This window comes from Sinocyclocheilus grahami, unplaced genomic scaffold (assembly GCF_001515645.1).
Source record: "Sinocyclocheilus grahami isolate Dianchi unplaced genomic scaffold, SAMN03320097.WGS_v1.1 scaffold671.1, whole genome shotgun sequence".
Classification (NCBI taxonomy): Eukaryota; Metazoa; Chordata; class Actinopteri; order Cypriniformes; family Cyprinidae; genus Sinocyclocheilus; species Sinocyclocheilus grahami.
Window position 1 is genome coordinate 38,087 of NW_015505850.1, and position 26,004 is coordinate 64,090.

Here is a 26,004-nt window from a genome sequence, read left to right on the forward strand (position 1 = left end):
CATTTCAAAGCCCAATTTTGTGAAGGTGGGTATAGCCCTTGTATTCGGAGTTAGTAGGTTAGCTGTCCTAATGGAATAAACACATAGCCTACGAACAAGTATAACAGCAAGATGATCTGTTCTCTGTTTTTTGTGGTTTTTGTTTTTCTTACAGTGGATGCACAGAGACCCACGTAAGTACTAGAATTATTGACTACATTTTACAAATTTTATTTTATTTAATTTTTTTGTTTGCTCATAACCCACATCTTGCATCGTGTTCTGTCCAATCAGTGTTTATGCAGTTATGCATGTGTATGCATTTATACCTTAGATGCCTAATTGTTGCTCCAAATATAATTCACGTGGGAGTGGAAGAGACTGTGAGTGTGCAGCTTCATGGAGCAACTAAAGGAACCAGTATGCAGCTATACTTTCAAGACCAGATCTTTCCAAATATTGTGTCCGAAAAGAAATCTATAATCCTTAATAAGGACAATAACTACCAGGCTGTGGTAAAACTTAAGGTATGTCTGTACAATTCATATTTTTAAAAGTTTTAAAGTGTGTTTCTCAACTTCCAGTGTCTTCTTACTCATGTACCATAGGTTGATCGCAGCTTGTATGGAAGTACAAAAGTGCAAGAGTATGTTCAGCTTGCAGCCACAAGCAATGATGTCTTTGGGGACAAAGACAGAAATACAAAAAAAGTCAGCATTTTTTTGTCAACAAAAAGAGGGTACATTTTCATCCAAACAGACAAGCCGATTTATAATCCAGGAGAAAATGGTATGATAATTAATTTTCTTATTTCTTATTAATATAATTTTTTCTTTTACTTTTGTTAAATCTGCATTACTTGCTTACTAGTATAAAAAATTGCCGCTCTTGTTTAGTTTCTCTTTATTCTCTGTTTCTCAGTCAAATACAGAATCTTCACACTAGACAACTTCATGATCCCCATAAAGGATGAAATCCATGTTCAAATAATTGTAAGTTGTTTTTGTCAATGAGGAAATGCAAATAATATTCACAATTACCTGGAATGAGCAGGCATTTTTTTTCTTTTTACAGAACTGCAAAGGCTTTATTGTTTACAATCATATTTTGATTTCTGACCAAATTTTGGAAAAAACTATCACTATACCAGGAGTAGAGCAGTAAGTTAACTGCGTGAGCACTAAATAAACACTAAACAAAGCTAACACTAAATAAAGTGTCTATGTATATAATTGATTAAAGCTTTGGTTGTTAATTTCACATGTACACATACAGTATATACTTATCATTCATTCTCATACAATAGACAACATTACAATGCCTTTTTAATGGATGCCATTTATATATTCTGTGTAATTTTATTAATCCTTCAGGGCAGGCAAATGGAAAATCATTGCGTCATATCATAAGTACCCTGAATCTACCACATCATTGGAGTTTGAGGTCAAGGAATACGGTGGGTGTTATTAAACTCCAGGTGCATCTACTCTAAGAATTCTTATTTACTTCACCTGTCACTTTAACCCTTAGAAATGGCATTTCATTCTTTATAGTTTTGCCCACATTTGAGGTTACCATTGAGGCTCCACAGCCTTACCATATTTTGAAGAGCAAGTCCTTTCCATTCAACATCTCTGCTAGGTACGTCTACTACTGTCACATGCTGATTGGGTTTGGTGTTGACTTCAGATTTTGCTATGTAACTCATCAGCTTTTGGTGTTCTCAGATATACTTATGAGAAGGGGGTCAACGGCATAGCATATATTCGATTTGGACTTATTGATGAAAAGGGTAATAAGATATATCTTCCAGGCACTGAAAAGCAGATAGCAGTAAGTAAATCATTTTGCATTGAAAAGAAGCTTAAATATTAGCCTAAACATATATTTATGATAATTAATTTTGTTTTGATTTATTTGATGTCTGTATTCTGCTGTTATGTAGGTAGAGGATGGTACTGCAAAAACAGAGGTACGCACTGAGGACTTAAAGACAGCATCAGAAAATAACACCCAATGCCATATAGAGGGATATTATCTTTATATTGCAGTCTCGGTTTTGGAAAAAGCAAGTAAGTCACAAACAAAAAGTAGACGTATGATTAGATCGGGAAATGCATGCAATCCAAAAAAAATTCTAGTTATATTTTAAAGATGAAATAATGTTTCATCTTATGCACTTATTTTATTCAATTAAAGTTACAATTTATCCCCAATTGGAAATGAAAATACATTTAATGATTGAAAATTAAATAACAAAGAATATTCATCCTTATTCTATGCAGGTGGCAATCTGGAAGAAGCTGAGAGCTCTTCTGTGAAGATTGTGACATCCCCATATGTTGTTGATCTGTCAAAAACCAAGACGTATTTCACCCCAGGTGGCGTGTTTTCTGTTTTGGTATGTGGCCCAAAGCATTTCTGAACTTAAATGTATTTGTTTTATACCTCTGAGTATCAATGACTGGAATTAAAATATATGTATGTTAGTGGCACATGGTTTTGTAATTTCTTTTCCTTTTTTTCCAGGCTACTGCAACTTATCCAGATGGCAACAGAGTCCCAAACTTGAAATTTACAGCCACTGTTACAATAGAAGGCTCACCAGAGCATATTCTGAAAAATGAGGGCCGGGGAAATGACATGGGAGATGTAGCCATGTCGTTTCAAATACCACCACAGGCTAAGAATTTAGCTATAACGGTAAGATTTCACATGATAATCATTTTGTAATATCATTATCTCCATTCCAAAGCCCAAATTAAAGTAAAATTGAATTTCATCCAAAAATGAAAATTAGCTGACAGTTTTCTCACCCTCAGGCCATCCAAGATGTAGATGAGTTTGTTTCTTCATCAGAACAGGTTTGGAAAAATTTAGCATTACATCACTTGCTCACCAAAGGATCCTCTGCAGTGAATGGGTGCCATCAGAATGAGAGTTCAAACAGCTGATAAAATATATTTGTAAACAAACAAAACAATAATCCACAAGTATTCTACATGACTCCAATCCATCAATTTTATTGATAACAAACGTTTTGCAAACTGAAAAGCTGCGTGTTTGTAACACAAATATATCAAGGCATTTTATTGTGATGTTTTTATCATCTCATTCTGACGACACCCATTTACTGCAGAGGATCCATTGGTGAGCAAGAGGTCTAATGCTGTTTCATGCATTCTGACTTATTTACACTGTTAAAGAGTTGGATTCTCATGCTAAACATGGCCAAAGTTTCAAAAAACGAGTTGGAAAAGTTTAATTTTGCTCGAGAAGGATTTGCAATTTTGTTTTTAGACCACGAAATCAACAATGTCACCGAAGAAGTGTGTTTTTGGTTGTGAGGGGGATAACCTTGTTCAGCTTCCCAAAGAACTAAAGACTCTTCGGAGATATGAAGGATGCAATATTAACATGAGATTGGCAGAAACTGTGTGTGTTATGTCCCCTTTACATTTCTCCAAATCTGTTCCAATGAAGAAACAAACTCATCTACATCTTGGACGGTCTGAGGATGAGTACATTTTCAGCTTTGGGTAAACTATTTCTTTAAGGGGCCAAAATATACAATTACATTGCTTTGGATTAGCTGTCAACAACAATAATATTAACCTTTCATGTGTTCTGTGTCTCTGGTATTGACCAATCAGCATTCAGGACTGGAACTATCAATTTAATAACTTTTTTTTTTGCAGGTTTTTGCAGAGGGTAGGGACCAGGAGGTCATTCGTAGTGATAAAAAGATGACGGCCAGTGCAACAAAAGCAGAAGAACACAGCTATCTTAGTTTGGAAGTGGAGCATCAGGTCCTACAGCCCGGAGAGGCCTTGAAAGCCACATTACGGGACATTACACCTCAGAGTGCAGCAAAACCCACATTAATTTACTTTATGGTTAGAACAATCAGCTCTGATGTTGTTGTTTTTTATGTGTAGGTTTTTACCAGAGAGCAAAGATTTGCTTTATCTTCAATCTAATGTCTTTAAAATAATTATATCCACAACAGGTTTGGAGTAAGGGACAAATTGTGCAGGTGGGAAGGGTGCCGAGAACTGAAATCACAACAGTCAATGTGAATGTCAATGTGGATATGGTGCCTTCTTTTCGCCTGGTAGCCTACTATTTTACAGACTCTTCACCAAAAGCAAAAATAGTGGCTGACTCTGTGTGGGTCGATGTGAAAGACGTATGCAAAGGCAAGGTACGGCTGAGGCAAATTATCTTTCAGAATCGAAATTGTGAAGTGATAGATGTTTCCGCTGAAATGCAAAATACCATTTTGTGTGTAGGTAGAAACTGATCCACTGCCTGAGATAAAACCTGCAACTAAGTTTGAAGTGACGGTCAGAACAGATCCAAAGACCAAGGTGGCTCTTGCTGCAGTGGACTCAGCAGTTTATATTCTGAACAAAAACAAACTAAGCCTTCAAAAGGTAACACATTTGGGATTATGTACAAACAAGTTGAAAGTTGAACCCCATTAAAGTTAAAACCCCATGAGTTTTGTGGATATCTAGTACACTGTGCTTGCTAGTGTACTCTTAAAGGTACTCCATGTATCATTTCAGGATTGTTGCTCATAATGAAGATCATTTGTTTTTACCTACAGATGTTCGAGTATATGAACTCGTATGACCTGGCCTGCTCGATCGGAGGAGGAGAGGATTCCAGTGCTGTTCTTCAGAGAGCTGGGCTAACTTTCATGTGTAACTGTGATATGGAAACCCCTAAACCTCTAGGTAATATAACTGCTGACATCCTATTTGATGAATTGTTTTTCAGGAACCACGTAAGAGCATGAAAGTGTAATGCGTACAATTTTTACTTCTTCTCAGAGCATAAGTGTTACAAATTTAAACCTGAACCTCGTGTCAGAAGAGCAGCGGACTATGTTAAAAAATACAATGAAGTCGGTAAGATGCAAAACAACATTTTGACTCCCTTTGATGATTCCTCACATGATTTGTTTTTAATCACATGTCAAATAATGATATCATCACTTCAGTCAACAGCTTCAAGCACCATGACAGGAAATGCTGTCTTGATGGTGTAAGGCCTAACAAAATGCATACGTCCTGTGATGAGCGTCTCAAAAGAGTAAAAGAATCGGACAGCTGTCGTAAGGCCTTTAAACAGTGCTGCGAAGCTGTAAATGAGAGGAGGAAGAGGGAGAAGTTTGAGAAGAGAAAAACCAACCTTGGAAGAGGTACAATTTGTCTTGCATAATTTCTCGGAAAGAGGTTTCTTGGATTAAAGCCACATTGATTGCACAATTCTACATTGATTTCAAGCAAGTCATCTAAATCAAACCAGACAAAAAATGCGAGAGAGCAGTGAAGCCAGTTTAGTATATTTTAGTAATAATAATAATAATATAAATTCAAATCAATACATGTTGTCCATATTAATACTAAATTGGCCTCACTGCTTACTCGCAATCACACAATCAATTTCAAAATGTGATTTTAGTGTATTGTTAACATTATTGTTATCATTCATATTTTTGTTATTATTACACTTATAAAATAATTTTAAATAATAAAATATACAATTATTATTATAAAAAAATACAATTATTATTATTACTATTAAAAATGTTTTGTTTAGGGCAAGTAGTTTATGCTTGCCAAAGTTGCTACTTTCAAAAGCTGAACTAACTACACTCTTTGTCTGTTTCTCACTGTAGTCGTCGACGACACATTGGACAACATTGTGATTAATGAGGATGCTATCTACCTTCGTAAATACTTCCCACAGTCATGGATGTGGACAGTCATTCAAACAGATAGCACCGGCATTATCAGGTTACCCTGAATTCTTTTTTTTTCTCTTCTAATAAACAGAATGAATCAGCTCTAACGTAATTTTCTATATGTAAATATTCTTTGTCTTTTGTAAACTTTTAGGCATGATGCAGTTGCTCCTGATTCCATAACCACTTGGGAAATCCAGGCTGTGGGCATTTCTCCCACAAAAGGTTGTCAGTAACTCAAAAGTTACTTTTTTTTTGGGGGGGGTATATATATATAATTTTATATCATATTGTGTCCTGTTTATATGCTGATCAGTTTTCAAATTGTGTTGTTGTTGTTTTTCCAGGATTCTGCATTGCAGAACCAAAGCCCCTGAGGGTCTTCCAGGATTTCTTCTTGTCCGTCAACCTACCTTACTCTGTGAAGAGAAATGAGCAGCTTCAGGTTAAAGCTGTTGTGTACAATTACAAGCAAGAGAGTTTAAAGGTAAATTTAATGAAGCTTTATTTCAGGTGTCATTCTTGCTAACTAGGACAGGTGCCTGAAAAATATTAGACAAATTAATCCAGTAAGGCAAAGTGTGACAAACAGGATTGAAATGCCATATCATGTGTCTCCATAGGCAATAGTGAAGATGGATAAGAAGGAAGGTTTGTGCACTGCTGGCGGGAGTGAGGTGAAGGAGGAGGTCGTGGTTCCTGGTAACTCAGCGGTGACTGTGTATTTCACCGTGGTGCCCCTTGTTATTGGAAATATCCCCATTACCGTGTTGGCTTATGCCTCAGACACTGTTAATGACCGAGTAGAAAAGGAGCTCCGTGTGGAGGTAAAGTGTGTTAAATGGTTAGTTCACCCAATAATGAAAATTCTGTCATTAATCCCTCATGCTGTTCCAAACCCATAAGACCTTTATTCATCTTCGGAACACAAATTAAGATATGTTTGATGAAATCTGAGAGCTTTCTGACCCTGCATAAACAGCAATGCAACTGAAAAGTTTTATGGCCCAGAAAGTTAATAAGGATATCGATAAAATAGTCCATGTGAAAGTAAATTTGAGCTCTGCATTTAACCCATCGATGTGCACACATACAGCAGCGAGTAGTGAACACACACACACACACACACCGTGAACACACACCCGGAGCAGTGGGCATCCATTTTTGCTGCGGCACCCGGGAGCAGTTGGGGGTTTGTTGCCTTGTTCAAGGGTCTCACCTCAGTCGTGGTGCGCTATACATTCACTCCCCCCACCTGCAGTCCCTGCTGGTTTTGTTGCACTCGAACCCGAGGCCTTTGGCTTACAAGTCCGAGTCTCTAAACATTAGGCCACAACTGCCCCAAACTGTGACATCAGAGGTTCAACCATAATGTTATGAAGCTAGTAGAATACTTTTTGTGTGCAAAGAAAATAAATAACAACTTTATTCAACAATTTCTTCTCTTCCGTTGTGCATTCACGAGAGTACCACAATGCATGCGTATTCATTCCTCTGCTTGCAAACAAGGTGCACCCCATTCGGGTTCTACGTCAGAATGCCGGCTCCTGCGTCAGCAGCACCACACGCATGCGTCGTGGTACTATTGTGAACATGCATTGACTGACAAGGAAGAGAATAAATTGTTGAATAAATTCATTATTTTTGTTTTCTTTGTGCACAAAAAAATATTCTCTTAGCTTCATAACATTAGGGTTGAACCACTGATGTCACATGGACTATTTTATCGATGTCCTTACTACCTTTCTGGGCCATAAAACGTTTGAGTTGCACTGCTGTCTATGCAGGGTCAGAATGCTTTCATGCTTTTTCAATGATTTCATCAAAAATATCTTTTTAGTTTTAAATTTTTTAATTTGTGTTCTGAAGATGAACAAAGGTCTTACGGCTTTGGAACGACATGAGGGTGAGTAATTAATGACAGAATTAAAATTTTTTGGGTGAACTATCCCTTTAAGTTGGCATACCCAGATTTTACTGTGCTCCAGTGCCAATATATTTGACACTGAAAAACTCTGTTTCGAATCCTTCGTGTTTAGGGGGAAGGGGAAATCGCCACTATTGACAGGGAGTACAACATTGATCCAAACTGTAAGAATCCAATAGGCCTATATAATCTAATATAAATCTGTTCTTGGGCTTTTCATAACTGTAATACAATTTTTTTGTCTTTTTGTGCACAGTGAGGAAATTAGAGATTGATATTCCAGTCCCTGCTGATGAGATCCCTGGTGGGGTGGACTCCGAAATCAATTTGAGTTTAAAAGGTGAGGTTGGATAGATAGATAGATAGATAGATAGATAGATAGATAGATAGATAGATAGATAGCCTCTATCATACTCTATCATAGATATAATGACCCTATTATTTTGCAGGTGGAGTGATGGGCGAGTCTGTAAATAACTGTTTAAACCTAGAGGGTATCGATAAACTCATTCAGCTGCCCACCGGCTGTGCGGAGCAGACTATGGTGAAGATGTCTCCTGCTATTCATGCCATGAGGTACCTGGATGCCACCAAACAATGGATATCACTGAAAGCTGAACGCAGAGATGAGGCCCAATCGATGATCCAAACCGGTGGGTATCCATACCTGTAGATGCTACAACTTTAAGTAAATGTTCTAATAGTTCATAAATTATGAGAGTCAGGAGAAATTGTCTATGCAAAAGTAATTTGGCAGCAATAGAGATCAATAGATTAAAAACTTTACCAAAGCTTTACTTCTCCTTTTTATAAGCAGAGGTGGACAGTAACAATATACATTTTCTTGATTACTGTACTTAAGTACATTTTTTAAGTATCTGTACTTTACTTGAGCATTATTTTTTCTGGAAACTTATGAATTTAACTTCACTACATTTGAAAGACAAATATCGTACTTTTCACTCCACTACATTTCTATCAAGGTCTTCGAAGCAGAAAGCCGTTACTATGTAGCGGCTTTGAAAGTCAGTGGGTGATTTTTTCTTCTCTAAAATGAGCCTATCAATAATCACCCTTGTGGGGTTACATGAAGTGATTTCCTAGCATTTTTTGAACACTGACCAGTTGCAAATGTGATATTTATTTACAACAATTCAATAATAAGAAGTTAATATTTTGGTATATATTAGACATATTATTAGAAAGATATTATCTGATTTAGCAAAATGGTGTAAATTAAAATATTACCTATAAAGCCACAGAAGAACTGTTGTGAGTCTCTTAACAAAACACAATAGGTGTTCAACTTAAAGCATCACTTCACAGATTGCATCACTTCACTTGATGTACGACATCAAAGTACCGCGAGAGCAATTAGAGAGCATTTTTGAAATTTTTGTTATGATGTCAAATAAATCTTGCTGTTTTGTTTTTGTGTTAAAGGGTTAGTTCACCCAAAAATTCTGTCATTAATTACTCACCCTCATGTAATTTCAAACCCTTAAGACCTTCGTTCATCTTCTGAACACAAATTAAGATATTTTTGATGGAATCTGAGAGCTGTCTGGCCCTGCATAGACAGCAATACAACTGAAACGTTCCCAAGTCCAGAAACGTAGCAAGGAGATCTGTAAAATAATCCACGTGACATCAGGGGTTCAACTGTAATTTTACGAAGCTACGAGAATCATTTTTGTGCGCAAAAAAAAACAAAAAACGACTTTATTCAAAAATGTGTCTCCTCCGCGTCACCCTCTAGTGCCATTTTGGAGAGTATCAGCTGGACGTAAACAGCGTATGCTGTTCTGTGTCAGCTGTGGCATCTGTTTCCTGTTGTGATTTGATCTGAACAAAAACAGCGTATCCGTGTGACACAGCTGACACAGAACAGCATACGCTGTTTACGTTTTTTTTTTTTTTTTTGCACACAAAAATTATTCTCGTATCTTCGTAAAATTACAGTTGAACCCCTGATGTCACATGGATTATTTTACCAATCTCCTTGCTACGTTTCTGGACTTGGGAACATTTCAGTTGTGTTGCTCTCTATGCAGGGCCAGACAGCTCTCAGATTCCATCAAAAATATCTTAATTTGTGTTCAGAAGATGAACGAAACAGCTATTTCACTGTCCACTCAGTTCAAATGTGGATGAATGGCTACACATAGCTGTGTGAGATCACTACCATGCTGTTTTTGTGGGAGTGGGTAGGGGTGTTATTTTATTTTTATTTTTTTCTGGTCTACTCACTTGTTTGGTTTCTATAGGTTTTTAACATTCTAAAAGCTCTTCATTCCAAAGATACTACAAGCTAGTCAGTGTATTCAGTAGGCGTAATGTATTGTAAGTTGCTTCAGAGGCATAAGGTATTGCAAGTATTACAACAATAATAAAACAGTGCATTGACATAAAAAAGGAAATTTACTTAAGTACTTTTAAAAGCAAGTACATCTGTACTTTTACTTAAGTAAAAATACGTCCTTACAACTTTTACTTGTAATGGAGTAATATTTGAGCAGCAGTATCTAGAGTTGTGTATTTTGTAATAGAGCTTGTGTACAGTACTTTGTCCACCTTTGTTTATGAGTAATCCATTTAAAAGTTTGGGGTCATTATTCTCTTATGCTCACCAAAGCTGTATTTATTTGATCCAAAACACAATAAAACAGTAATATTGTGAAATATTATTACCATTTAAAAAACTGTTTTCTATTTAAATATACTTTAAAATGTAATTTATTCCTAATTTTTAGCAGCCTTTACCCCGGTCTTCAGTGTCACATGATCCTTTAGAAATCTTTCTAATATGCTGATTTGGTGGTCAAGAAATATTTAATTATTATTTTCAATCTTGACAGTTGTTACTGTTGTGCTGATTAATATTTTTTGTTGAAACTGTGATAGTTTTTTTCTTTGCTGAATAGAAAGCTTAAATGAACAGCATTTATTTAGAATAGAAATATTTTGTAACATCATAAATGTATTTACTGTAACTTTTGATCAATTTAATACATATTTGCTGAATAAAAGTAATACATTTTCTTTTAAAAAATCTTACTGACCCCAAACTTTTGAACAGTATTGTATGCATCATATAGTCACATACAGTATAAATCTGACAGACAAGAGTTGTTGTTGGGCCCACCAATACACAAAAGGTTTTTAATATTTATATGGCAAATGATAGGATGTTGAAAATCACATATACCACATACATCTTGTTTCATCTTCTCATGTACCAGGTTACAACACAGTCCTCACACACAAGAAAGTTGATGGCTCTTACGGAGCGTTTCTGAGGACTCCAAGCAGTATTTGGTATGTTTTTGGCTCTAACATGACTGGTACTGCATGGCACTGTCAATGCCAAGGCCTTGATAAAAGTGTCTGCCAAATGCTTAAAATTTATTTAAATAATTATTATATTAACTGCAAGAAATCCACATGAAATTTAAGACTTTTGCTTTTTAAATGACATGACATATTTGTGCAAAAGTGTGTTTTTTTTGTTGTTTTTTTTATTCTATCCAATCTTTCCGTAGGCTTACAGCATTTATTGCCAAGGAGCTGACAGAGACTCGGGACATTATCAATGTGAAAGACTCTTATATTCAGGAGTCTATGTCTTATCTCATGTCCAAACAGAAGAGCAATGGTGCATGGGATGATCCTAATCGACTCTATGATAGAGGAATGAAGGTACAGCCAAATGGGTGTATTTATTTTTTTTATCAGTAATGGTTGCTAACACTGATTAAACAAAAACTAATATTTATCCTCAGGGAGGAGTTGGACAGGCGAAAGATGATGTTCCCCTAACTGCTTTTATCCTTATTTCAATGAACCATGCTTTGAAATTGTACGAACTGGGAAGCGACACAGAACTGGTAACATATTAACACTAGTTGCACAATATGCCCTCTATTTATTCACTACTGAATAAACACATCTGTACAAACCTCTGTTTATTTGCAGAGAGTTGCAATGGATAGAGCAAAGTTCTACCTAGAGGGACAGTTGGATGCTTTGGAAAGTCCCTATTCGCATGCCATCACAGCTTATGCCTTGTCATTGCATGACCAGCAAAGTGCAGAAGCCCAACAAGCACACCGAAAGCTAAAAAGCATTGCTAATTGTGACAACAGTCAGTAATGAAGTTATTACCTGCCTATTCACATCTCAATTTCTTTCTGTTAGGCCATAAACTACTTAATATAGACAAAAGATATGTGATTAAAAAGTGGTCACTATTTATTAGCTCAGTTATCATGTTCCAATTCTCACAGCACCGTTTCTTTTCTTTCTATGAAGCAAAGTGTTTCTGGAATTCCAAGGGTGGCAGAGGTAAATCAGCTGGTAAAGCGGATGCTGAATCTGTGGAGACCACAGCATATGCTCTGCTCAGCGCAATGTCTCTGCGTGACAAGGCCACCGCTAAACTCACTGCAAACTGGCTGACAGAGCAGCGCAAATATGGTGGTGGATTCCAGTCCACACAGGTGGGTTGTGGTATTTTAATATAACAATAAAAGGATTAAATGTAACTGTACTCCCAGTTGTTTGATTATAAAAAATAAAAAAAAACTACAACAACAACAACAAAAAGATGTATTCATATTTTCAATTTGGTTAATATAAAGTACCATTCAAAGTACCATTTAATTAGTAGTTTGATTTAGCAAGACACATTAAATTGTAAGTAAATACATTTATAATGTTACAAAGAATTTTTATTCTTCTTTTATTTCTATTCTTCTTATTTTCAAGTAAAGGCTGTTCTTTTGAACTTTCTATTAAAAGAATAAAATGTATCCCAGTTTTCCCAAAAATATTAAGCAGCACAACTGTTTTTAACATAATAACTATTTTTATTTTTGCACAAAATCAGCATATTAGAATGATTTTTGAAGGTGATACTAAAGACCAGAGTAATGATGCTGAAAATTCAGATTTGCAACACAGGAATGAATTGCATTTTTAAAATATATTAAAAATAGAATATTTTAAATCATAATAATATTTAACAATATTACGGTTTTAATGTATTTTTAAACAAAAAAATAAATGCAGGGTGAACAAAAGAAGAAGAAAAAATCTTACCTACTCCAAAATTTGAACAGTAGTGTACCTTTTATTCAGTTATGAGGAGTTTCACAAAAATGGAAAATGACATCAAACTATCTCCATGTCTGGTGGTTACAGATCCTACGCACAATTACGGTACATACGGGCTTGAATATAATATTTCTTGCTAATAAGTTAAAAACCCATAAAATAACAACTCAAATGTAAAACACAGACAGCTGTGTTTATTTTTATAGTGTTGAGCTATAGTAAAAAATGTTCAAACACACTAAAGAGTGCTCCATAAGTTATACACTTGTTAAATGTGGTCACACGATGGTCCAAACACTCTATTATGATACCAAAAGCAAACAACAGACGGTGCTAATATACACTCACAGTGTGCCGAGTGGAGGCTTAGACCCAGAAACAGTTTTTGATGTGCCACAACTGCTTATAGCTGAATTGAACTTGTTTCAAATGAATGAACTTCATACTGTTATTGATTAATAAGTTAAAAACCCATAAAATAACAACTCAAATGTAAAACACAGACAGCTGTGTTTATTTTTATAGTGTTGAGCTATAGTAAAAAAAATTCAAACACACTAAAGAGTGCTCCATAAGTTATACACTTGTTAAATGTGGTCACACGATGGTCCAAACACTCTATTATGATACCAAAAGCAAACAACAGACGGTGCTAATATACACTCACAGTGTGCCGAGTGGAGGCTTAGACCCAGAAACAGTTTTTGATGTGCCACAACTGCTTATAGCTGAATTGAACTTGTTTCAAATGAATGAACTTCATACTGTTATTGATCTGAACTGAACCAACACTGAACTGACTTGAGCTAATCAATGAAACTACAGTCTTTTAGAGCTGCTTTACAGCAGAATCTGAATTGTCTCCATAGTTGTTCTGTATTGCATTAATAAATCCATGTTCTTTTTTTTTCTTCTTTCTTTTTTCTAAATAGGACACAGTCGTGGCCCTTGAGGCTCTGGCGAAATACAGCATGCAGAACAATGATGTAGAAGACTTGAATCTGAGGGTAGAAATGTGCCTTGAAAATGGCCGAAAACAAGATTTACACTTGACTAAATATAATGCACTCACCGCAACAGCTGTTAAGGTAAGAAAAATTACTTAAAACAGTTCTAGTATATTCCTAAATGTTGTCAAACTTATATATTTACAATCTGGAAACTACTGCCCATATTTTTGTCCAATCAAATCCTCTGTTCAGTGAGTAAGCCCCTCCCACTAATTCCACCTTCAAGTTACTAGAAATAAAAAAACATTTGATATTAAATATGTGATAAAGTATGCTAATGTATGCCATAACATGTAGAAGACTATATGTGCACTTGTTCACACAGGTCAGAAATGTTGGTAAAGTTTCACTAAATGTTCAGGGAACAGGACGTGGAACATTAGCAGTAAGACTTTTTTTCCCCCCCCAGTTTAATTAATTGTTGATCTGTAATGTTTCAGTTTATAGTGTTTTGAATGACATTTTGCTTGTTACAGGTTGTGCAGACATATAGAACTATGAAGAAGGATGAATCACACTGTGATCTATTTCACCTTAGTGTTACAGTGAAAGGAGAGCTGGAATACAGTAAGTGAAATATCATGGAAGAGGTCACTCTAAACAATAAATTAAATAGGAATTGAGTGCACTGCAATGTATACACTTTATATAAAAAGTATATACCAATTGTACTGCCAAACAGGATATTGAAGATTAAAAAGACAATGAGAGTTACACAGTTGTAATATTTGAGCGAGGGTGCACTCAGGTGGTGAGGAGGAGGAGCAAACATTAAAAATATAATAATATTTTACCTTAGATATCATCAGACTAAAAGTCAATATGCTCTTCTCTAGAAATATACAATAAAGAAGAAATGTTTGAGGACTATTACAATTACGACGTTGATGAAGATCAAAAAGATGAGCCCATGAGCAGCATAGAATGGTTTGATCTTCGCAACCGCAGAAAAAGACAAATCTCAGAGGAGCCAAAGAGAGAGAGTTCAGTCATATACACAGTGTGTGTGGGGTGAGCACAGTAAACAGTCTTTTTATGTATTTAAATGATTGATTTGTTATACAAATCATAGCAGAATCATGATTACTTGTTTGGCCTCTCTGAAATCAACTATTTTTTTCTTTTCTGTCTTCATACAGCATGAAAAAGAAGAATACTGTTGGCATGGTCATGGTGGAAATCTCACTTCTAAGCGGACTTATACCAAACGTCAAAGATTTGGAACATGTGCATATGAATTTTTTTTTAAACAATTCTATCTAAATCTTATTCTCTCTCTCTCTCTCTCTCTTCTCGTTACATTGTAAGTAGCATGCTATTTTTAGGAATAAGCATTAAGCATCAAAATAACAAATAAAAATTAAATAAATATTAATAAATAAAAAAAATAAAAATACAAAATAAGACATAATAAAATAAATACAAAATATAAAATCAATTTAAAAAATGAATATGAGTAATAGGGTTGCAAATGTAGTCCAAACTTAAAAAAATTTATCATCTTACATTAAGCACCATATTTTGGAAGGTAGCATTTATCAAAGTACCATGCTATTACCATCTGATACCATCACTATGCCATGGTATCACCAAATGTAATTTCCTGGCTTTGTTTTGTTGGAGATGATGCATATATGTAACAAATTAATTAACATTTAACATTTAAATGTTTCTTTTCTAAGAATTTCTTTTTTTCTTCTTCTTCACAGAATGTAAAGGGCACAGAGAGGTACATTGATCACTATGAAGTCCATCATAATAAAGTCTTTCTTTATTTTGCAAAGGTAACAGAAGTGTTTCTCTTTAAGTATTCCATGAATCTGATATATCCTCTTGGTATATGTTTTGCTTCGTTTTCAGTTTTCCTTTACTGCTGAATTTAAAAAGTGCTATAAAGTAGTTAAACTGGCTCATCAGTATTTATGCAACAGATCAAGCAGAAACACACAAATGATTTGATTGCATGGTTCATGTCAACAGATCACCGAAACCGAGGAGTGTCTTCAGTTTGGTGCTGAGCAGATTGTTCCCATGGGCCTTGTCCAACCTGCTTCTGCTGTCATCTATGACTATTACAGCCCAGGTCGTCAAACTCTATGAACCAAACACTTTGATGACAACACTTCTGAGTGGTGAACACTGACTAATGCTATTCAATGTGTTACACAGAAAAGAGATGTGGCATATTCTATACAGCCCCTCACAAAAGCCCAATGATCTCCAAACTTTGTAATGGGGATTTGTGTACATGTGCAGAAGGTGGGAAAAACTCTAGTGTGCTGTGAAATATATTTATTTACATATCCAAAAGCTTAAGATTTATATATTATATTTTGCACTTATTTTCAGGAGGATGTCCAAGGCTGAAAGTCACCTTTAGCAAGGATATGAAACACAACACCCGGAGTAGTTATGCATGTTACAGTCCTGGTGTTGACTATGGTGAGAAACTAAAAGCAAATAATGTACAAATATGTTGGTCTAAACTTATTAATATTTTAAATGTGTTCTTTTTCCTATAGCCTATGTGATGAAAATTCTCAACTCAAGCACTGATGACGTTTTTATGTACTACACCACATTAATCACTGACGTTCTTCAGACAGGTGAGTTAGTATTTTTACATTTAAAATGAAATGCTATCGTTAGGTTGTGAAGGTTAATTAACGTTATATTAGTTATTATAGTGATGGGTGAATCACACCATCCAGCAGTCAAAAATTTACTGTATAATAATAATATAAAGAAAATAAATAATATAAATGATTTGATCAGCATGAAATTATTTTGTGCTATTTTTGTCTCTCCTATCAAAATTTCCTATGCCTCGTTTTCATAGTGAAAATGACAGAGAACTTCATTATTAATATTACTGTATTAATACAGTATTACTGTTGTAATGGCTTTCTTTTCCTTAGTGGCATTTTTAAGATAATATACAGGTAAAATTATTTAAATTTAAACCAGTAATTCTCATCGACGTATATTTGTAAGTACATTTAAAAATATAAAAAAATTAAAAAAAATAAAAAGCCCAAAATACATATTTTCTAAAATATGTTTCAAAATATATCTGTAATTATATTGGTAGACATTTTATTTTGGCCATTTTTGTATATTTTGCCCTCCATAAAAAAAGACTATATATTTCTATATATATAAAACATTAAATAATTATAGTTTTGATATCTAGTAGGCTATTCCATCCACATTTGCATTTAGCCTAGAAATTCTCTGGCCTCTGAAATACATTCTGAAATATGTATTGGTATATGAGGGTTTAAACTAAATAAATGCTATATATTTAAATCATATTTTGGCCAGAAAATATGTTTCTTGCCATATGGGATGTGGAGAATATAGTGTACAATCAGCTGGTCATTATTTAAAAATAAACAGTCATTGCCAACTGACTGTACATTTTCCCCTCATTTGAAAGTCACTTCGGATAAAATTGTCTAATAAATTAATATATGTAAATGTTATGGATTCTATAAAGTACCTAATACATAACCTAATGCACTAATTAATGCTGTTAACATAGAATCTTATTGTAAATTGTAACTGCATAAATAATATATTAACACTTTTCCTGTTGAAGGGTTGTTGGATTCTGGTATTCAGAAACATGCCACACGTCAGATGATACTGCGCTTATCTTGTGACGAACTGGAGCTGAAAAAGGAAGCCCACTATCTGATCATGGGGCAGAACGACGCAATATCAGTGCTCAATAACGACGGACAACAGTAAGCCTTGAGATCTGAAGTTTATTAAAAAGACAAAAAGGAATGCAAATTGCAATTTTTTGATTTGTAACATTTTTCTTCTGTTGTTTCTGAAGTTTCAGATATGTGCTGAACAATGACATGTGGATCGAGAGGATACCAGAAGAAAAGAACTGCAAGGCAACCATAAATCGCTCTGCCTGCCATCTTCTTAATGAATTTATAAAGCAACACCCCATCACACGCTGTGACATTTAGAAGTCAAGATGGAAAATAACCACTTACATCATCATTATTTGGCTCGGTAAATGAAGTGCTTTTATTTCTAGTGCATACTGACATATTAAAGAGACTGTTACAGTTGTTTGGTACATTGGAAACTAGAGTCTGAAGCATTTCAATTCAGTTTTTCATGTGTATTGGCAATACAGTAGCTTCAAGTTACCCTTCATTCTGTCACATAGTCAAATGGGAAGAATTTGACATGACGACCTTTAACTTTTCTGTATCACAACCTTCATCATAAATCATGGGTACTCTTTTTAGGGGTACTTTTAGAGATGCTACATTTCTGACAAATATTCAAGATTCATTATTGCAGTTAAATACTGTTCCAAATGCTTCACGTGTTCCATTGTTGTTATACACTGTACAGTTTTATTACAGAATACTGTATTTAGTGGCTTAAAAAACACTGGCTTTTGCTCGCAGACATTTGTAAAATCAGAATCATATTTCTCTATATAAAGTACAAATGTGCTCCTGATTCAGTATTCATTGCTTTTGTGTACTTAGTAGTATAACATCTGGGCCAGAATGATAAAACTGTCATTTCTAATGCAGTAATTTTTTTATTTTTCATTTATTTGTTTACATTCATAATAAAACGAAATAAAAAATAATTTATAAAACAGTAGTAAATGCTCCGTAATATGGTCAACTATGGCAAATTGTTCTTTTCGTAATTTGGCAACTTAAAATGCAAACTCATTTTCCCTTATTTTTTTAAGTTCATATCTTCGGCGTCTTGATATGACACGTCCACATTCCTTTTAATGACATGGTGACTATCATGTGCATAAAAAAAAATAAAAAAAACTCAGTTGTACTTCACAACACGTTAGCTTTGCACACCTTGTGAAAACCACCGAAGGCATTGAACTGCAGTTAAACAAAGCACTTCAACTTAGAAAAATAACATTATACCATTGTTTACAAAATAAATAAACTTACTTTATAACCTTTTTACGTGAATAAAATGCATGCAATATGTAAATTGTGCTGTTGTGTTCAGTGATATGTAGAAAGCCCATGTGACGTATAGGCGTTGCTTTTAAAATCAGAGGCCTACAAGCAGTTTTATTAAAGCACATTGACAGCCGGATTACCTTAATATTAAGCTTCAGCGCACTAGAGAGAATGGATCTCTGAAACCATACTACAGCAAATCAATGGCGATCAGATTTACACCATATGATACAAATAGGTACACATGTACAGCTAGTCAATGCACAAAAGGCCAGTTTGATGTGAGATAGCGCCATCCGCAGGTCATTCTTAAGCCGTTGCATTAATGATTTGCCCAGAAAGCATTTATTGACCACTATTTAGTTCCCTGCAATTTAACGGAGGGGTTTGTCAAGCAGCATTTAAGGTTTGCAAGAAAGACTTTTATAAAAGCATGCAGATAGCTGCCTTCGGTCACTGTTATATACACAGCGACTGTGTTATTTGCTTGGGTTCAATGTACATTCATTTAGGAAGTGACTATTAACACAAGTCAATGCAAATTCATCAAATAGGGATGCAACATTCATGAAGCCCTGGGTTTGTTCACATCAGCATTAGTCAAATGGCTGGAATTTTGTGTGCAGAGACTTGTGCAAAGGAAAACATGAAATGCCAAAGAAGACTGTTGGAGCTTACAGTATATTTAACTCTTCCATCACGGCGAGTCTTTACTGCAGGTATCGGTAGACTTTGAAGCAGTGGTTTCCAGAGTCTGCCACGGCCACATGACCATCTGACGTGAGAGCCAGACCCTGTGGACCGTACAAAGGATCCGCTGTCGTGTTGATGTATGACAGAAAAGAGCCAGAACTGTCAAACACCTAAATGACAAAAGATAAAGGCATTAAATGTACTCTTACTGATTTATTACCATTAGCATTTTTAATGAATGTCCATAAAGTGAATTTTGAAATAAAAAATTTTTTTCATTAAAAAATATAATTTTACTATAAAACTGAAAGTAATTGCTGAAAGTATATAAAAATATATAATTAAAAATTAAAATAGTGCTATGTGGGTTAAAATGTAAAATAATATAATTATATAATTATATTATAATTTAATTTTGTTAAAAAGTGAAATGAAATTAAGAATAAAACACAGCTAGGTAGCTGAAAGTCACTGCAAAATAAGTGGAATAGATTTTTAATTTACTGCTCAATAAATAAAAAATGTTTAATTGTGTTATAAAATAAAATGAATATTATGAAATAAAATAGGGCTAGGTGGCTGAGAGTAATTGCAAAAATATATATATATATCTCAGAGAAATCATGCTGCTATTAGTTTTGATCTTTTGTTATCCAAAGCAATGGAATTCATATGTTTCGAATTCTGACTTAAGTGTGTAAATACTTGAGTCATTGTATATAAACTGTAAAGTTTCCACATAATTTTAGAATGTTATTACATAAAATGTCAAAAATACATAAAAAAATTTATTTGACTTTGCCCAAACTATAAAACTTTTATACAATCACATTTAATATGAAATCAGAACATTCCACAGCTTACCTGTATCCTACTGTTACCCCAGTCTGCAACAATAATATTCCCATTGCCGTCTACAGCCACGCCGGTGGGTGCGTTGAACTGGCCGTTCCCTTCACCATGTGAGCCAAATTTAAATAGGAACTCGCCATCAGCATTGTAAACCTGCAAGAAGCCACAAATCCAAAACAATCCACATTAAAAATACCAAAAAAAGGGGAAAAAAGACCATGATAATGTAAAAGCAAAAGTTACATTAAAGGGTTAGTAACCCTTTAAAGTGATATTAATTAGAGGCAGAACTCAATAAAAACAGACAACAGATCTGGTTAGTGTTTGATGTTAATATGTTATGGCATGGGGAACAATTTACATAGTAAAAGAGAAGAGCTCAGCGTACCTTTACAGAATGATTGTGGAAGTCTGTCACAACAATTTCATTCTTGTTGTTTATGGCCACAAAATGAGGACCTTGTGTCCATAGAAAGAGAAAGACAGAGAGAGAGCAACCATTACATTCTCAACGTGTTATGTTTCTAAGGAAATGTCCAGCAACACAGAGAACACTTGATTCATGCAACCTCTACCTACATACAAAAAAGGAAAAAATTCTCTCAGCATGTGGATAATCAATTATCCTACAAGGCTTCCCATTTCATTTTAAGATGACCTCATTCAATAATCAATAATAACTATCCAAATGCACAAAATTAAAGTAATAATAAAAAAAAAGCTCACTGAAGGCAGGGCCAGATTTACTCTGCTTTGGCTCTGTCGGTGTATTCGGAGTGCTTTTGTCTGCAGAGAGACAAAAAGTGGCATTTGATCAAAATGTGATCTGGCCATAAAGGAAATGCTGGAGACCAGTGTATCAGAAGACAAAATAAGAGATATTACCTGCAAATTGCCGCTCTGATGTTCCTTTGGCACCAAATTTGGTCACCAGTTTGCCATTGGATTGGAAAATGAAGACACAGCAGGCCTTGTTGTCTGCCGTGATAATATGACCATTCTTGTCCAAGGCCACTCCTTTAGGACCCATCAGCCGACCTGCACCGATTTTATTCTGTCAGAAAACCAAGAGAAACACATTCACACATCACTAATTAATCAAATCAAAGTAGCAGACATTTATGGAGTAACACAAACAACATAAATTAGTAAAGGCTGAATGATGCTTGGAAAAAGTGAGTTCAATCATAATATATTTTTGAAACATTTCATACTAGTTTTAATATAATATTTAAAAAATATTATATTTACATTATATACATATTGTATTATTAATATTTTACAATTAATAGTATTTATCATTTAATCATAATATTATTATTTTTTACTATTTTTTCCCCATCACATGTTAATAAGGGCATGTCTAGAAAGTATTTAAATACATGTTTTTGTATTGAAAGCTTTTAATGTTTAAAAGCTAATTCCTGACATAATGCTTTATTGTATTTTTTTCTGATGAATAAATAATATTTATATTTAAATATTTAAATTATAAAATCAGGTTTCAGGCCCCACCATAGCACAGAAACTGCACTTGTTAAAATGACAAATTACTTGCTTCTTGCGTCAGACCAAGGCTGTGTCTCATTGCTAGTTTTACTTGATCTTAGTGCTGCGTTCGATACTATAGCTCATGACATACTCATAGATCGATTACAAAACTATACAGGTATTCAAGGGCAGGCTTTAAGATGGTTTAGATCCTACCTGTCCGATCGCTACCACATTGTTCATTTAAATGGGGAGTCATCTCAATTATCACCAGTAAAACATGGAGTGCCGCAAGGATCTGTCCTAGGTCCTCTGCTATTTTCGATATACATGTTGCCACTTGGTAATATTATTAGGAAATACGGGATTAGTTTCCACTGTTATGCCGATGATACTCAACTATATATCTCAACAAGACCAGATGAAACTTCTAAATTATCTAAGCTAACGGAGTGTGTTAAAAATGTAAAAGAATGGATGACCAATAATTTTCTCCTATTAAATTCGGATAAGACAGAGATATTACTTATTGGACCAAAAGACAGTATGCCGAATCTCGTGGATTACAATTTGCAACTAGATGGATGTACGGTTACTTCCTCTACAGTCAAAAATCTGGGTGTTATATTAGACAGCAACTTGTCTTTTGAAAATTATATTTCCCATGTTACAAAAACGGCATTCTTCCATCTTAGAAACATTGCCATGTTACGAAACATGATACCTGTTTCTGATGCAGAAATGCTAGTTCATGCATTCATGACCTCTAGACTGGACTATTGTAATGCACTGCTAGGTGGTTGTCCTGCATCTTCAATAAACAAGCTACAGGTAGTCCAAAATGCAGCGGCTAGAGTCCTTACCAGGTCAAGAAAATATGATCATATTACTCCAATTTTACAGTCTCTGCACTGGCTACCTATTAAGTTCCGTATCAGTTACAAAATATTACTACTTACCAATAAGGCCCTTAATGGGTTAGCTCCTGCGTACCTACTAGTCTTCTACCACGCTACAATCCATCACGCTCCCTAAGGTCGCAAAACTCTGGACTTTTGGTAGTACCTAGGATAGCAAAGTCCACTAAAGGAGGTAGAGCTTTTTCGCATTTGGCTCCCAAACTCTGGAATAGCCTTCCTGATAACGTTCGGGGTTCAGACACACTCTCTCTGTTTAAATCTAGATTAAAGACACATCTCTTTGGCCAAGCATTCAAATAATGCATCTCATAATCTTTTACTGCAGTTATATCTAATCAAATGCACATTATTATTCTTTAGTTTGGGTTAAACAAATCAATTTTGCTTGGTTGGTTTTACGCTAATTATGTCTCTATTTGTTTCTCTGTTTTTAGGATTTACCAAAGATACTATTTCAACTGAACTGAGCTGGATGATGACATCACTGAATTGAATAATGAACTGTCTTTAACTGAAAAATGAGTGTTTACTATTGTCATTTTGCATTATTGACACACTATTTTCTTAATTAATGCTGTTCAGTTGCTTTGACACAATCTGTATTGTTAAAAGCGCTATATAAATAAAGGTGACTTGACTTGACTTAATATTATTTTACTTTAAAAATAAAAAAATTATGACTTCTAGTATCATGTTTAATTTAATTTAATTTGACCATTTTAAAAAGTCATTACTGAACTATATAAACAGTATATATAAAAACTAATTTTAATATATTTTTTTTATTTAAAACTATCATAAAAGAGCTGTAACTTACCTTAAACTTGCCGTCTGGAGAGAAGATGCTGAGCCACTTGTTGTCATAGTCGGCCACAATGATGTCACCATTCAAGTCCACTGCAATGCCAGTGGGGCGCTGGAGCTGACCAGGGGAGCGACCTCTGACCCCGAACTTCAGTTTGAATTGACCATCATTAGAGAACACCTAGAAGATCACAGAATGCAGCAAATATAAGTGATTCTGGCCATGCGGTCCACATTTACTTGTTAAAAGCCGCCCGTCAGGATACTTAGTATTACTTGTATGCACTGGTTGTTGCTGTCAGCAACCACGATTCGGCCGTTGCTGGTGGTAGAGATGCCCTGCAGGTTGGAGAATTCCCCCCGCTCGCGACCCCTCGTCCCTGTCACATCAAATAAGACGTCAGCTGACACATTATGATGCAGGACAATAATAAAGCAGAATGCAGACATGACCTTTTCACCTTTATAGCTCAACTTTATTGCATTATTAAATGAATAATTCCAGTGACATTGAAGTCTTTTTAGATTTTATACATTCCCATAGCCTGGAATCTCATATGGTAAAAATATAAATTTTTCTGACCAAAATATAATTCAAATATACTGTACGCTAAATATATGTTGTAAATCTTGCCAATTAAGGAAATATATTTTTCATGTTATAAAATCAATTTTCATCAAATATCAAAATATATTACAAAATGTACATTTAAAATATATTTAGGACAATCTGAAATGTAATCTCCACTCACCCACTCTGTAGATGAGTTCATCCTCTATGGGATTCTCCTTCTTCTTCGTTGTACTGTACATACTTGAGGGTCTGCGCACCGCCTTCTGCCGCACATGTCCTCCACCCCCTCCACCTCCTCCGGGTGACTTCACGCGTCTCTTCACATCATCGGGCGACTGCGGGGCGTCGCAGGGTTTGACAGCCCGCAGGCGGAAGGGGCTGCCCCTTACGGGCTGCCCGTAGAGCAGGATGGAGAAGGAAAACTCGCCCTCTGAGCGGAGAGTGTAGCCGATCTCATAAGTGCCGTTCTTGTTGTCTGTTATGTCCGTTTCGGTGACGGTTCCATCTGCAGCACTGATCTGAGCCCTCAGTGCAGCATTTCCAGTCTTTACTAGCTCACCGTCTTTGTCCTAGTGAAGGCAGTTAGAGGCTTAAGTTACAAACCTAATCAACCTACAGCATTTATTACAAGGAAGTCTGTCTGAAAATGTGCTTTTTATCTTGCTCAAGGGCACAATGGTGTTTTTTATAGATCAAACCTACAACATTAGATAGTTATTAAAAAAAAAATTATTATATATAATCAATAAAACTGTTAATCTCTTAAGTAAATTACAAATAATTTTATAAATTTTTATTATAGATTTTTTATATCAATAATAAGTGATACAAATTAATATAATTACATTAAATAATAAATAATAAACAAGAAGACCATTTTATGTGTATATACATACATATATATATATATATATATATATATACAGTGGGTACGGAAAGTATTCAGACCCCCTTACATTTTTCACTCTTTGTTATATTGCAGCCATTTGCTAAAATCATTTAAGTTCATTTTTTTTCCTCATTAATGTACACACAGCACCCCATATTGACAGAAAAACACAGAATTGTTGACATTTTTGCAGATTTATTAAAAAAGAAAAACTGAAATATCACATGGTCTTAAGTATTCAGACCCTTTGATGTGACACTCATATATTTAACTCAGGTGCTGTCCATTTCTTCTGATCATCCTTGAGATGGTTCTACACCTTCATTTGAGAATAATGGTTTCTATTTTAATACACTTTAAAATATAATTTATTGCTATGATGCAAAGCTTTTTTCAGGATTTTTTGATGAATAAAAAGTTTAAAATAAGAGCATTTATTTAAAATAGAAGTCTTTTATAACAATATACACTACCGTTCAAAAGTTTGTGGTAAGTACATTTTTATTCTTTCTTTTTTTGAAAGAAATTGAAACTTTTATTCAGCAAGGATATGTTAAAGTGATAGCAAAGAATTATTTTGTTAGAAAAGATTTATATTTTGAATAAATGCTGTTCTTTTTAACTTTTTTTTATTCATCAAAGAATCCTGAAAAAGTATCGCAGTTTCCAAAAAAATATTTGGCAGCACAACTGTCGCCAACATTGTTCATTCTAATAATAAATCAGCATATTAGAATGATTTCTGAAGGATCATGAGACACTTTATACTGGAGTAATGGCTAATGGAAATTCAGCTTAGCACCACAGAAATAAATTATATTTTAAAGTATATTAAAATGGAAACCATTATTTTATATTGTAATATCATTTTGCAAGATTACTGTTTTTTTCTGTATATTTTTTATCAAATAAATGCAGCCTTGATGAGCATAAGAGACTTCTTTAAAAAAAATTACAAGTCTTACTGATCCCAAACTTTTGAGCGGTAGTGTATATATATATATATATATATATATATA

General features: G+C 34.6%; 2 protein-coding genes across 2 annotated transcripts in view; one reads left to right on the top strand and one right to left on the bottom strand.

The window, feature by feature from the left end:
* c4 (complement component 4) lies at positions 1-18,280 on the top strand. Its single transcript, XM_016242713.1, has 41 exons — positions 1-173; positions 314-506; positions 588-768; positions 901-971; positions 1,054-1,139; positions 1,353-1,435; positions 1,533-1,620; positions 1,707-1,812; positions 1,925-2,051; positions 2,265-2,380; positions 2,509-2,682; positions 3,678-3,875; positions 3,989-4,183; positions 4,272-4,415; positions 4,592-4,721; positions 4,818-4,895; positions 4,988-5,188; positions 5,669-5,786; positions 5,889-5,959; positions 6,082-6,221; positions 6,358-6,561; positions 7,774-7,825; positions 7,918-8,001; positions 8,111-8,314; positions 10,904-10,979; positions 11,204-11,360; positions 11,444-11,548; positions 11,637-11,805; positions 11,973-12,160; positions 13,709-13,864; positions 14,112-14,171; positions 14,263-14,353; positions 14,623-14,797; positions 14,926-15,013; positions 15,496-15,570; positions 15,767-15,869; positions 15,956-16,045; positions 16,136-16,228; positions 16,309-16,392; positions 17,388-17,535; positions 17,631-18,280. Exons 1-41 carry the CDS (start codon positions 112-114, stop codon positions 17,770-17,772), a joined length of 5,106 nt encoding a protein of 1,701 aa, XP_016098199.1. The 5' UTR covers positions 1-111; the 3' UTR covers positions 17,773-18,280.
* Positions 18,281-18,287: 7 nt separating this feature from the next.
* The window catches only part of LOC107559009 (tripartite motif-containing protein 3-like), a 9,960-nt gene continuing 2,243 nt past the window's right edge, over positions 18,288-26,004 (bottom strand). The window contains exons 4-11 of the mRNA XM_016242715.1: positions 24,275-24,665; positions 23,799-23,902; positions 23,536-23,703; positions 21,193-21,361; positions 21,034-21,093; positions 20,696-20,766; positions 20,320-20,460; positions 18,288-19,625 (exon numbers count right to left, since the gene is read on the bottom strand). Coding sequence (XP_016098201.1) covers positions 19,473-19,625; positions 20,320-20,460; positions 20,696-20,766; positions 21,034-21,093; positions 21,193-21,361; positions 23,536-23,703; positions 23,799-23,902; positions 24,275-24,665 — 1,257 coding nt within the window. The 3' untranslated portion in view covers positions 18,288-19,472. The remainder of the gene's footprint in view (positions 19,626-20,319; positions 20,461-20,695; positions 20,767-21,033; positions 21,094-21,192; positions 21,362-23,535; positions 23,704-23,798; positions 23,903-24,274; positions 24,666-26,004) is intronic.

Coding starts and splice junctions, on each gene's coding strand:
- c4 (XM_016242713.1), top strand. CDS start 112: ATGATCTGTTCTCTGTTTTTTGTGGTTTTTGTTTTTCTTACAGTGGAT. Junction 1,621..1,706: donor CCATTCAACATCTCTGCTAG/GTACGTCTACTA, acceptor TGGTGTTCTCAG/ATATACTTATGAGAAGGGGG. Junction 13,865..14,111: donor TCACCGCAACAGCTGTTAAG/GTAAGAAAAATT, acceptor TTGTTCACACAG/GTCAGAAATGTTGGTAAAGT.